Genomic DNA, 12,944 nt, shown 5'->3' on the forward strand with positions numbered 1-12,944 from the left:
AAGGGCCAGGGCTTCCCAGTTCTCAGTGTCTATGCCAGAGTTTTTAAGGTTGGCTTTAAGGCCATCTTTAAATCTATTTTCCTGTCCGCTGACATTCCGTTTTCCGTTCTTGAGTTCGGAGTAGAGCAACTGCTTTGGGAGACGGTGGTCGGGCATCCTGACAATGTGGCCGGTCCAGCGGAGTTGATGGTGGAGGACCATTGCTTCAATGCTGGTGGTCTTTGCTTCTTCCAGCATGCTGACATTTGTTCGCCTGTCTTCAAAAGAAATTTGCAGGATTTTCCGGAGGCAGCGCTGATGGGATCGTTCTAGGAGTTGCATGTGACATCTGTAGACAGTCCACGTTTTGCAGGCATATAGCAGGGTTGGGAGGACAATAGCTTTATAAACAAGCACCTTGGTATCCCTACGGATGTGCCGGTTCTCAAGCACTCTCTGCTTCATTCAGAAAAATGCTGCACTCGCAGAGCTCAGGCGGTGTTGTATTTCAGTGTCGATGTTGACTTTGGTGGAGAGGTGGCTGCCAAGGTAGCGGAAATGGTCAACATTTTCTAATGCTACACCATTAAGCTGTATCTCTGGCATTGGAGAGGGATGGGCTGGTGACTGCTGGAAGAGCACTTTGGTTTTCTCGATGTTCATTGACAGGCTGAGCTTCTCGTATGCTTCTGCAAAGGTGTTTAGAGTGGTTTGTAGATCTTCTTCTGAATGCGCACAGTGTTATCACCTGCATATCTAAGGTTGTTAATGTTTCTTCCAGCCTTGCATTCGTCAAGCCCCACACATCTCATTATGTGTTCTGCATACATGTTGAATAGGTTGGGTGAGAGAATACAACCCTGCCGTATGCTTTTCCCAATCTTGAACCAGTCTGTTGTTCCACGGTCAGTTCTTACTGTTACTACTTGGTCTTTTTACAGATTCCTCAGGAGAGAGACAAGGTAGCTTGGTATGCCCATACCACCAAGAACTTACCACAATTTATTATGATCCACACCGTCAAAGGCTTTAGAATAGTCAATAAAACAGAAATAGATGTTTTTCCTAAACTCCCTGCCTTTCTCCATTATCCAGTGGATATTGGAAATTTGGTCTCTCATTCCTCTGCCTTATCTAAACCCAGAAAATGGATTAAACATACCTCTTAATATATTGCTATAAGTTACTCCCTCCACCCATCCACTCCCAAAGCACTTTGGGGTCAAGGAATCCCTTTTTGGGGATCTTCCGCAATGTTTCCCACTCACTTTGCTGGTGGCCAGGCCCTTCTTGCTGCGCCTCCAGCGACAGCCATAGAAACACAGCAAGCAGGTGGCGCACAGGTTGCAGCACCCATCGTCCTTCGCCATGGTGTGTAGGAAGCGTTGGTGAGGAAGCCTGCAAGGAAAAAAGAAACCAGCATCACCTGTGGAAAGTCAGGGGTGTGCAATGCAGAACACGGTGCTTGGGCAAGTCTGGCTTTTGGACTACAGCTTCCAGAATCCACCACACTGGGATCCCACTTTAACTGCATTCTGGAAGTTGCATCCCAAAGCAGAGACTCACCCAAAGCAGGGAAGGAAGGAGGAAAGAAATGTCACTAGTGTGAATTAGCTCAATTCTGGGAGCATTAGACTACAAAACCCATCATCCTTTGCAATAGCCAACACCTTTTAGGGAAAATAGTTGGATTACATGATATATTATCCCCTCACCAATTATGATTTCCTCCTTTGGGGAGTTCCTCTTCTGAGAGAGGTTTGGAATACAGCACCCATCATCCCCTGCACCTGCCATAACAACAGCAACAGCAGCAATAATAATAACAATCCCACCCTCCTCATTGCTAACCTCTCCAAAAATACAGAATTCAATGCTCCGATCTGCAGAGTTGCAAACAAAGACTCTCCGTTCTCAGCTAGGAGAAGATTTCTCTGAAGAAACTAATCCGGATTGAGGGCACCGGGCCAATGGGAACCGAACGCAACCGGCCCAGTGAGCCACGCCTGGGCCACCGCACCCCACAAATGGCAAGCCGGAGCAGGCCCACAAGGCAAGGAGCTGGACTAGTATGGGACTTAACCCTGCTTTTTCTGCAAGAGAGGTGACGCATCAAGCGGATTTGAATAGTAAAGGAAGTGGGCAAAACCACCTACAACCCAGGAAAAGAGAAAGTCCCAGCAGACTGGAGGAGGGCAAACATTGTCCCTTTTGTGGGTTGTTGTAGGTTTTCAAGAAGGGAGAAAAAGAGGACCCAAACCATTACCATCCAGCCAGCCTGACATCAATACTAGGGAAGATTCTGAAGTGGATTATGAAGGAGGAAGTCTGCAATCACTTAGAAAGGAATGTTGTGATTGCTAAAAGACAACATGGATTTCTCAAAATTAAGTCATGCCAAAATCAGATTAATCTTATCTCCTTTTTCAATAGAGTTACAAGCTTAGTAGATGCAGGGAATGCTATGGATGACGCACATCTTGATTTCAGTAAGGCCTTCATCAGAGTTCCTTATGACCTCCTTGCAAGCAAAGTAGTCAAATGTGGGATGGGCAATGCTACTATTAGGTGGATCTGTAATAGGTTAAGCAACTGAACCCAAAGGGTGCTTCTCACCAATGGTTCCGCCTCATCATAGAATCATAGAATTAAAGAGTTGGAAGAGACCTCATGGGCCATCCAGTCCAACCCCCTGCCAAGAAGCAGGAATATTGCATTCAAATCACCCCTGACAGATGGCCATCCAGCCTCTGCTTAAAAGCTTCCAAAGAAGGAGCCTCCACCACACTCCGGGGCAGAGAGTTCCACTGCCGAATGGCTCTCACATCATCCTGGAAAGAAGGGAATAGTGGAGTGCTATGAAGAAGGTTCAGTCCTGGGCCCAGTTCTGTTCAACGTCTTTATTAATAACTAGCCGTCCCCTGCCACACGTTGCTGTGGCCCACATGGGGGTTCTGTGTGGGAGGTTTGGCCCAATTCTATTGCTGGTGGGGTTCAGAATGCTCTGTGATTGTAGGTGAACTATAAATCCCAGCAACTACAACTCCCAAATAACAAAATCAATTTTTTGAATGAAGGACATACATTGGATTGTTAGGTGTCTTGTGTCCAAATTTGGTGTCAATTCATCCAGTGGTTTTTGGGTTCTGTTAATCCCACAAACGAGCATTATATTTTTTATTTATATAGATTTGGATGAAAGTTTAGATCAGCGTTTCTCAACCTGGAGGTTGGGACCCGGGGGGGGGGGGGGGGGTCACGAGGGGGGTGTCAGGGGGGTTGCCAACAAACATCATAAAAAACAAGTTTGGACCAATTCTATCATTGGTAGGGTTTGGAATGGTTTTTGGTTATAAGTGAACTATAAATCCCAGCAAATACAACTCCCAAATCTTATCTCTTTTTTCAATTGAGTTACAAGTTGGTACTTGCAGGCAATGATACAGAATCATAGAATCCTAGAGTTGGAAGAGACCTCATGTGCCACCCAGTCCAACCCACTGCCAAGAAGCAGGAATATAGCATTCACCCCCAACAGATGGCCATCCAGCCTCTGTTTAAAAGCTTCCAAAGAAGGAGCCTCCACCACAGTCCGGGGCAGAGAGTTCCACTGCTGAACGGCTCTCACAGTCAGGAAGTTCTTCCTCATGTTCAGATGGAATCTCCTTTCTTGTAGTTTGAAGCCATTGTTCCATTGCGTCCTAGTCTCCAGGGCAGCGGATAACAAGCTTGCTCCCTCCTCCCTGTGACTTCCTCTCACATTTTTACACATGGCTATCATGTCTCCCCTCAGCCTTCTCTTCTTCAGGCTAAACATGCCCAGCTCTTTAAGCCGCTCCTCATAGGGCTTGTTCTCCAGACCCTTGATAATTTCAGTCGCCCTCCTCTGGACACATTCCAGCTTGTCAATATCTCTCTTCAATTGTGGTGCCCAGAATTGGACACAATATTCCAGGTGTGGTTTAACCAAGGCAGAATAGAGCATGGGGAGCATGACTTCCCTGGATGTAGACACTATGCTCCTATTTATTTCATATTTATTTCATATATTTATATCCCGCCCTTCTCTGCACAAGGTGGGCCTATTGATGCAGGCCAAAATCCCATTGGCTTTTCCCCCCGCTACATGACATTGTTGGCTCATGTTTAACTTGTTGTCCACAAGGACTCCAAGGTCTTTTTCACATGTACTGCTCTCGATATGGATGGACCATATCTTGATTTCAGTAAGGCCCTTGTCAAAGTCCCCTATGACCTCCTTGCAAGCAAAGTAGTCAAATGTGGGATAGGCAATACTACTATTACGTGGATCTGTAATTGGTTAAGAAACTGAACCCAAAGGGTGCTTCTCACCAATGGTTCCTCTTCCTCATCCTGGAAAGACCTACTGCAGTACAACTTGAGCCCTGCCACATGCACAACGGAGGACCTTCTTGCAGAAACACTAGAGGCACTCCAAGTGGCCAGCTACTGGTCAAATGACGCCTCGCTTGAGAGCAGTACGTATGAAAAAGATCTTGGAGTCCTCGTGGACAACAAGTTAAACATGAGCCAATAATGTGATATAGCGGCAAAAAAAGCCAATGGGATTTTGGCCTGTATCAATAGGAGCATAGTGTCTAGATCTAGGGAAGTCATGCTACTCCTCTATTCTGCTTTGGTTAGACCACACCTGAATATTGTGTCCAATTCTGGGCACCACAATTCAAGAGAGATATTGACAAACTGGAATGTGTCCAGAGGAGGGCGACTCAAATGATCAAGGGTCTGGAGAACAAGCCCTATGAGGAGCGGCTTAAAGAACTGGGCATATTTAGCCTGAAGAAGAGAAGGCTGAGAGGAGATATGATAGCCATGTATAAATATGTACATGGCTATCATCCTTAGGGATGAGACAACCTCTCATCTTCACATCTTGGGAAGTTTGTCTTGGGAGCCAAAATATCAAGGGATATTTTGAACGCTGAATCTCATGAAGCACAGCATTTGTATAAGGGAGCTTCTTTAGATCTTGATAGCAGAAAGAGAGGAAGCCACAGGGAGGAGGGAGCAAGCTTGTTTTCTGCTTCCTTGGAGACTAGGATGCGGAACAATGGCTTCAAACTACAAGAAAGGAGATTCCATCTGAAGATGAGGAAGAACTTCCTGACTGTGAGAGCCGTTCAGCAGTGGAACTCTCTGGAACCCCGGGGTGTGGTGGAGGCTCCTTCTTTGGGAGCTTTTAAACAGAGGCCGGATGGCCATCTGTCAGGGGTGCTTTGAATGCAATATTCCTGCTTCTTGGCAGGGGATTGGACTGGATGGCCCATGAGGTCTCTTCCAACTCTTTGATTCTATGATTCTAATAGAATACCAGGTCTGCAAACTTTGTGTTTTGTTTGTTTGTTTTTAATGCAATACTACTGTTTTGGCTTGCTCCTGACATGATAAATAAATAAATCCTGGAAAGAAATGCCTAGTGGAGTCCTGCAGTTTTTCGGTCCTGGTCCCAGTTCTGTTCAATATCTTTATTAATGACTTGGATGAAGGTTTACAGGGCTTGCTGATCAAGTTTGCAGATGACATCAAATTAGGAGAGATTGCTAATACCCCAGAGGGCAGGATCAGAACTCAAAAAGACATTAACACAGTGTTTCTCAACCTTCCTAATGCCGCAACCCCTTGATACAGTTCCTCATGTTGTGGTGACCCCCAACTGTAAAATTCTTTTGTTGCTACTTCATAACTGTCATTTTGCTACTGTTATTAATAGTCATGTAAATGCCTGATATGCCATTTCCGCTACCTTGGCAGCCACCTCTCTACCAAAGTCAACATCGACACCGAAATACAACACTGCCTGAGCTCTGCGAGTGCAGCATTTTTCCGAATGAAGCAGAGAGTGTTTGAGGACCGGGACATCCGTAGGGATACCAAGGTGCTTGTTTATAAAGCTATTGTCCTCCCAACCTGCTCTATGCCTGTGAGACGTGGACTGTCTACAGACGTCACATGCAACTCCTGGAATGATTCCATCAGCACTGCCTCCGGAAAATCGTGCAAATCTCTTGGGAAGACAGGTGGACAAACATCAGCGTGCTGGAAGAAGCAAAGACCACCAGCATTGAAGTGATGGTCCTCCGCCATCAACTCCGCTGGAACGGCTACGTTGTCCGGATGCCCGACCACCGTCTCCCAAAGCAGTTGCTCTACTCCGAACTCAAGAACGGAAAACGGAATGTTGGTTGACAGGAAAAGAGATTTAAAGATGGGCTCAAATCCAACCTTAAAAACTCTGGCATAGACAACTGGGAAGCCCTGGCCCTTGAGCGCTCCAGCTGGAGGTCAGCTGTGACCAGCAGTGCTGCAGAATTTGAAGAGACATGAATGGAGGGCGAAAGAGAGAAACTGCAAAGAGGAAGGTGCATCAAGCCAACCCTGACCGGGACCGCCTTCCACCTGGAAACCAATGCCCTCACTGCGGAAGAAGATGCAGATCAAGAATAGGGCTCCACAGCCACCTACAGACTCACAAGAATTCTGATCCTGAAAGACTATCCTACTCGGCCAATGAGGGATCGCCTACGTAAGTAAGTAAGTGATATGTATTTTCATTCACTGCACCACATTTGGCACAAATACCTGATACGCCCCTATTTGAATACTGGTGGGGTTGGGGAGGATTGATTTTGTCATTTGGGAGTTGTAGTTACTGGGATTTATAGTTCACCTACAATCAAATAGGATTCTGAACTCCACCAACAATGGAATTGAATCTAACTTGGCACACAGAACTCTCTGACCAACAGAAAAGACTGGAAGGGTTTGGTGGGCATTGAGCTTGAGTTTTGGAGTTGTAGTTCACCTACATTTGAGAGTACTGTGGACTCGAACAATGATAGATCTGAACCAAACTTGACACAAATACTCAATATGCCCAAATGTGAACACTGGTGGAGTTTGGGGAAAATAGACCTTGACATTTGAGAGTTGTACTTGCTGGGATTTATAGTTCATCTACAATCAAAGAGAATTTGGAACTCCGCCAACGATATGATTGGGTCATGTAAGGTTCAATATTTGGGGAGTGAGAAATGCATTCCCCAAAATTTCTGGGGAAGCAGAGTCCATGCATGTCACTTTTTCACATGGATTGAATCCCATTGTGAGACGCAACTGGAGAAGAACGGATGAGGATCCGTTCAGCAATAGAATTCCATGGGTTTGCTTTTGAATTGCCCAGAAATGTCCCAGCATGGTGCAAAAAGCCTTTGACTGCTTGACTGCAGGAGCCACAACAGTGCAGTGCTATGACAAGCATTTGCACAATTTTGACACTATGTAACAAACGTTTCTGTTCCTGGTTTGAAAGTGTTATTTCCTGTTTAATTGAAAGTAGCAGTTATACTTCCCAGCAACTACAATTCCCAAATGCCAAGATCTATTTCCCCCCAAATCCACCAGTGTTCACATTTGGGCATATTGAGGATTTGCGCCAAGTTTGTCCCCGGTCCATCATTGTTTGCTCTCTGGGTGTAGGTGAACTACAACTTCAAAGCTCAAGATCAATGTCCACCAAACCCTTCCAGTATTTTCTGTTGGTCAGTCCTGTGTGCCAAATTGGTTAAATTCTATTGTTGGCAGAGTTCAGAATGCTCTTTGCTTGTAGATGAACCACAAATCCCAGCAATCCACAGTGCTCTCTGGGTGTAGGTGAACTACAACTTCAAAACTCAAGATCAATGCCCACCAAACCCTTCCAGTATTTTCTGTTGGTCATGGGAGTTCTGTGTGTCAAGGCTGGTTAAATTCTATTATTGGCAGAGTTCAGAGTGTTCTTTGCTTGTAGGTGAACCATAAATCCCAGCAACTACAACTCCCAAATGTCAAGACGTATTTCCCCCCCAAATATACCAGTGCTCACATGTGGGCATTTTAAGTACCGGTATTTGCACCAAGTTTGACCCAGATCCATCATTTTTAGAGTCCACAGTGCTCTCTGGGTGTAGGTGAACTACAACTTCAGAACTCAAGATCAATACCCACCAAACCCTTCCAGTATTTTCTGTTGGTCATGGGAGTTCTGTGTGTTTGGTTCAATTCCATCGTTGGTGGAGTTCAGAATGCTTTTTGATTGTAGGTGAAATACAAATCGCAGTAACCACAACTCCCAAATGTCAAGGTCTATTGATCTCCACCGGTGTTCACATTTGGGCATATTGAGTATTGGTACCAAGTTTGGTCCAGATCCATCATTGTTTGAGTCCACAGTGCTCTCTGGATGTAGGTGAACTACAGCTCCAAAATTCAAGGTCAATGCCCACCAAACCCTTCCAGTACTTTCATGGGAGTTCTGTGTGCCAAGATAGGTTTAATTCCATTGTTGGTGAAGTTCAGAATGCTCTTTGATTGTAGGTGAACTATAAATCCCAGCAACAACTCCCAAATGACAAAATCAATCCCCCCAACCCCACAAGTATTTGAATATGGGCGTATCGGCTATTTGTGCCAAATTTGATCCGGTGAATGAAAACACATCCTGCATATCAGATATTTACATTATGATTCATAACAGTAGCACAATTACGAAGTAGCAACCGAAATAATTTTATGGTTGGGGGTCACCACAACATGAGGAACTGTATTAAGGGGTCGCAGCATTAGGAAGGTTTAGAAGTGAAGTGCCTTCCTTCAGCTCACCCCCTTTTGAGCTTTACTTACCTTGTCCAAGGCAAGTGGAAGGAGTGGAGAGGAAAGAGAGAGCGTGGGTCACTCTGGAGGCCCAATCTGGTTCGGAAAGCTTCGTGTGGACGCTCCCTTGCTGCTCCTGGAGTCTCTCAGTCTCCTCCTCTTCCTCCTTCTATTTTTCCTCCTCCCTTCTCACCTGGATTGACACAGGAATCCTCCCCTTTGCAGAATTGGGATCTACCTTATACCTTTCTTTCTTTCTTTCTTTCTTTCTTTCTTTCTTTCTAGCTGTCTTTCATTCTCTTCTTCCTCCACCAAGGAAGCCTTGTAAATCCCCCTTTTCTTTCTTTTTCTTCTTTTCCTTCTTTCTTTCTTTGGTTCCCCAAATGCGCAAACTTCTCTAAGAGAGTTTTGCAAGCAGATTTTGTTGTTTTGGGGGGTCCTACTTTGGAGAGCACTGAAACTAAACCCCTCCAAGCCTTCTTTTTTTCTTTCTCTCTCCTTCTTCACCAAGGAAGTTTTGCAAGCTGGGGGAAAAAAACTTTCCCCAACTTTCCCTAACTTTCCCCGCCTCCTTGAAAGAGAGAAAGAGAAAGTCGCACAAAGGAGGGCCAGCTCCCTCTCCTTCTGTGGCGCATTGGGTGCCAAGGAAACCTCCCTTGGAAACAGGGTCCCTAGCAACCTCCAGTTGGAAGGGGGGGGACCCCCAAGGGCCATCCATTCCAACCCTCTTCTGCCTTCATGCAGGAAACGCACCATCAAAGCCCTCCTGACAGATGGCCACCCACTTTCTTCTTGTTGAAGACCTCCAACCCGACTCTGGATCCAGCCTTGGAAGGGGCCTCCAAAGGCCATCCAGTCCAACCCCATTCTAACCTGCAAGGACACACAATCCAAGCAGTATATATTTTTGTATATGCATATAATGTTGGAATGCATTGGTCTCAAAGTGCTACAGAATTATAGAATTTTAAGATTCTTAGAGTTTATTTATTATTTACATTATTTCTATCCCACCCATATCAGCCTAGAGGCGACTCAGAGTTGGAAAGGTTCCCCCAAAGAGCATCTAGTCCAACCCCATTCTAGTCTTCAAGGAAACACAATCCTATCTATCTATCTATCTATCTATCCATCTATCTATATGGAATGTATTGAAGTGGTACAGAATTATAGATCTTGAGACTCTTAGAGTTGGAAAGGATCCCCTAAAGAGCATCTAGTCCAACCCTATTCTAATCTGCAAGGACACACAATTCTACACACACAAACACACACATGCATATACATACATACTTACATTGGTATGTATAGGAATGCATTGCAGTGAAACAGAATTATAGATCTTAAGATCTTAAGTTGGAAAGGATCTCCCAAAGGACATCCATACCAACCTCATTCTAACCTGCAAGGACACACAATCCAAGCAGTATATATTTTTGTATATGCATGTATATGTATAATGTTGGAATGCATTGGTCTCAAAGTGGCACAGAATTATAGAATATTAAGATTCCTAGAGTTGGAAAGGATCCCCCAAAGAACATCTAGTCCAACCCCGTTCTAACCTTCAAGGAAACACAATCCTATCTATCTATCTATCTATCTATCTATCTATCTATATGGAATGTATTGAAGTGGTACAGAATCATAGATCTTGAAACTCCTAGAGTTGGAAAGGATCCCCTAAAGAGCCTCTAGTTCAACCCTATTCTAATCTGCAAGGACACACAATTATATATATATATATATATATATATATATATATATATATATATATTACACACACACACATATACACACACACGGATATATATAGGAATGCATTGTAGTGAAACAGAATTATAGATCTTAATATTCTTAGAGTTGGAAAGGATCCCCCAAAGGGCATCTAGTCCAGCCCTATTCTAATGTGCAAGGACACACAATTACACACACACATATATATACACACACCGGTAAATATAGGTATGCATTGCAGTGAAACAGAATTACAGATCTTAAGACTCCTAGAGTTGGAAAGGATCCCCCAAAGGGCATTTAGTCCAACCCTATTCTAATCTGCAAGGACACACAATTACACACACACATACACACCGGTATATATAGGAATGCATTGCAGTGAAAGAGAATTATAGATCTTAAGACTCTTAGAATGGGAAAGGATCCCCAAAAGGGCATCTAGTCCAACCCCATTCTAATCTGCAAGGACACACAATTACACACACACACACACACACACACACACCGATATATATAGGAATGCATTGCAGTGAAACAGAATTATAGATCTTAAGACTCTTAGAGTTGGAAAGGATCCCCCAAAGGTCATCTAGTCTAACCCCATTCTAATCTGCAAGGACACACAATTACACACACACACACATATACACACAACGGTATATATAGGAATGCATTGTAGTGAAACAGAATTATAGATCTTAAGACTCTTAGAATTGGAAAGGATCCCCCCAAAGGGCATCTAGTCCAACCCCATTCTAATCTGCAAGGACAGACAATTACACACACACACACACACTGGTATATATAGGAATGCATTGCAGTGAAACAGAATTATAGATCTTAAGACTCTTAGAGTTGGAAAGAATCCCCCAAAAGGGCATCTAGTCCAACCCTATTCTAGCCTGCAAGGACACACAATCCAACTCATATCCTGTGCCCTGTGTATTCAATATGTATGTTATAGAAATATGTTTTAATACATGTGTTTATAGAACTTTTGCAACTTTTGTGTGTTTTGACCGTTCTCTAACCTGCATTGAGCCGCAAGGAGAGGTAGGTAAGAAATAATAATAATAATATTGTCGAAAGCTTTCGTGGCCGGAATCACTGGGTTGTTGTAGGTTTTTTCAGGCTATATGGCCATGGTCTAGAGCAGTGGTTCTCAACCTGGGGTCCCCAGATGTTTTTGGCCTACAACTCACAGAAATCCCAGCCAGTATACCAGCTGTTAGGATTTCTGGGAGTTGAAGGCCAAAAACATCTGGGGACCCCAGGTTGAGAACCACTGGTCTAGAGGCATTCTCGCCTGACATTTCGCCTGCATCTATGGCAAGCATTCTCAGAGGTATGCTTGCCATAGATGCAGGTGAAACGTCAGGAGAGAATGCCTCTAGACTATGGCCATATAGCCCGAAAAAACCTACAACAACCCAATAATAATATTAATAATAATATTAATAATAATACATGTTAGAATGCACTAGTCTTGAAGTGGTACAGAATTGTAAAATCTTAAGACTCCAAGAGTTGGAAGGGACCCTCCATAGGGCATCTAGGTCAACCCTTTTAGGTGGGAAAACACCATCCGATCCCTCCCGATAGATGGCCATACAGCTTCAGTTTCAAAACCTCCAGAGGTGGAGACTCCATCACACATAATTCCACTGCGGAACAGCTCTTACCATAAAGGGATTCTTCCTCATATTTCAGTGTGGAATCCCTTTCTCCTTCAGCTTGAACCCATGGCTCCATTGTGTCCCAGTCTCCACAGCAGCAGAAAAGCAACCCTTTCCCCCTTCCTCCTCAATGGGACCTCCATCCCAATATTTAATTGAAAGGGTTCCTTCCCAGAGTTTGAAGAAAGAAAGGGGAGACTTCACTCCTATTGAGATGCTAATGGCTGCCTCTTCACTGAAAAGGGGCTTTCTTTCTCATGACTCTCTTGAATGAGGCCCAAAGAGCTTCACAGACTTAAAAACCACAACATGGCTATAGAATATTTATTATTTGAAGGGAGCAGAATAAGAAAGGCTGAAAAATGTCAGGTGGTGAGTTTATAGTATTGTGTTTTTGTTTGTTTGTTTATTTATATGTGTAATTTGTGTGCATGTTTATACAGGTGTTTGTATTTTTTATTTATTGTGTCAGGAGTGAACCAAATAAGTTGTATTGCATTAAAAAAACAGACAAACAAACAAACAAAACACAAAATTTGCAGACTTGGTATTTTATTAAATATTCTTTGACCAGTAGCTGGCCACTTGGAGTGTCTCTGGTGTTGCTGCAAGAAGGTCCTCCATTGTGCATGTGGCAGGGCTCAGGTTGCATTGCAGTAGGTGGTCTGTGGTTTGCTCTTCTCCACACTTGCATGTCGTGGATTCCACCTTGTAGCCCCATTTCTTGAGGTTGGCTCTGCATCTCGTGGTGCCAGAGAGCAGTCTGTTCAGCGCCTTCCAAGTTGCCCAGTCCTCTGTGTGTCCAGGAGGGAGTCTCTCATTTGGTTTCAGCCATTGGTTGAGGTTCTGGGTTTGAGCCTGCCACTTTTGGACTCTCGC

The 12,944-nt window shown here is 44.2% G+C and overlaps 1 protein-coding gene across 4 annotated transcripts in view; it reads right to left on the reverse strand.

Moving 5' to 3' along the window:
• Positions 1-12,138, reverse strand: part of GDPD2 (glycerophosphodiester phosphodiesterase domain containing 2) — a 49,691-nt gene extending 37,553 nt beyond the window's left edge. Inside the window, exons 1-2 of one of the 4 annotated variants that reach the window (XM_067471629.1) lie at positions 12,072-12,138; positions 1,248-1,377 (exon numbers count right to left, since the gene is read on the reverse strand). In XM_067471629.1, the coding sequence (XP_067327730.1) occupies positions 1,248-1,349 (102 nt within the window). In that variant the 5' untranslated portion in view covers positions 1,350-1,377; positions 12,072-12,138. Of the gene's footprint in view, positions 1-1,247; positions 1,378-1,830; positions 1,951-8,679; positions 9,280-12,071 lie in introns of those variants that run through there. The other 3 variants (XM_067471627.1, XM_067471631.1, XM_067471628.1) reach the window with 3 other exon arrangements.
• Positions 12,139-12,944: the final 806 nt, after the last annotated feature.

Source organism: Anolis sagrei, chromosome 10 (genome assembly GCF_037176765.1).
Source record: "Anolis sagrei isolate rAnoSag1 chromosome 10, rAnoSag1.mat, whole genome shotgun sequence".
In the NCBI taxonomy this organism is placed as follows: Eukaryota; Metazoa; Chordata; class Lepidosauria; order Squamata; family Dactyloidae; genus Anolis; species Anolis sagrei.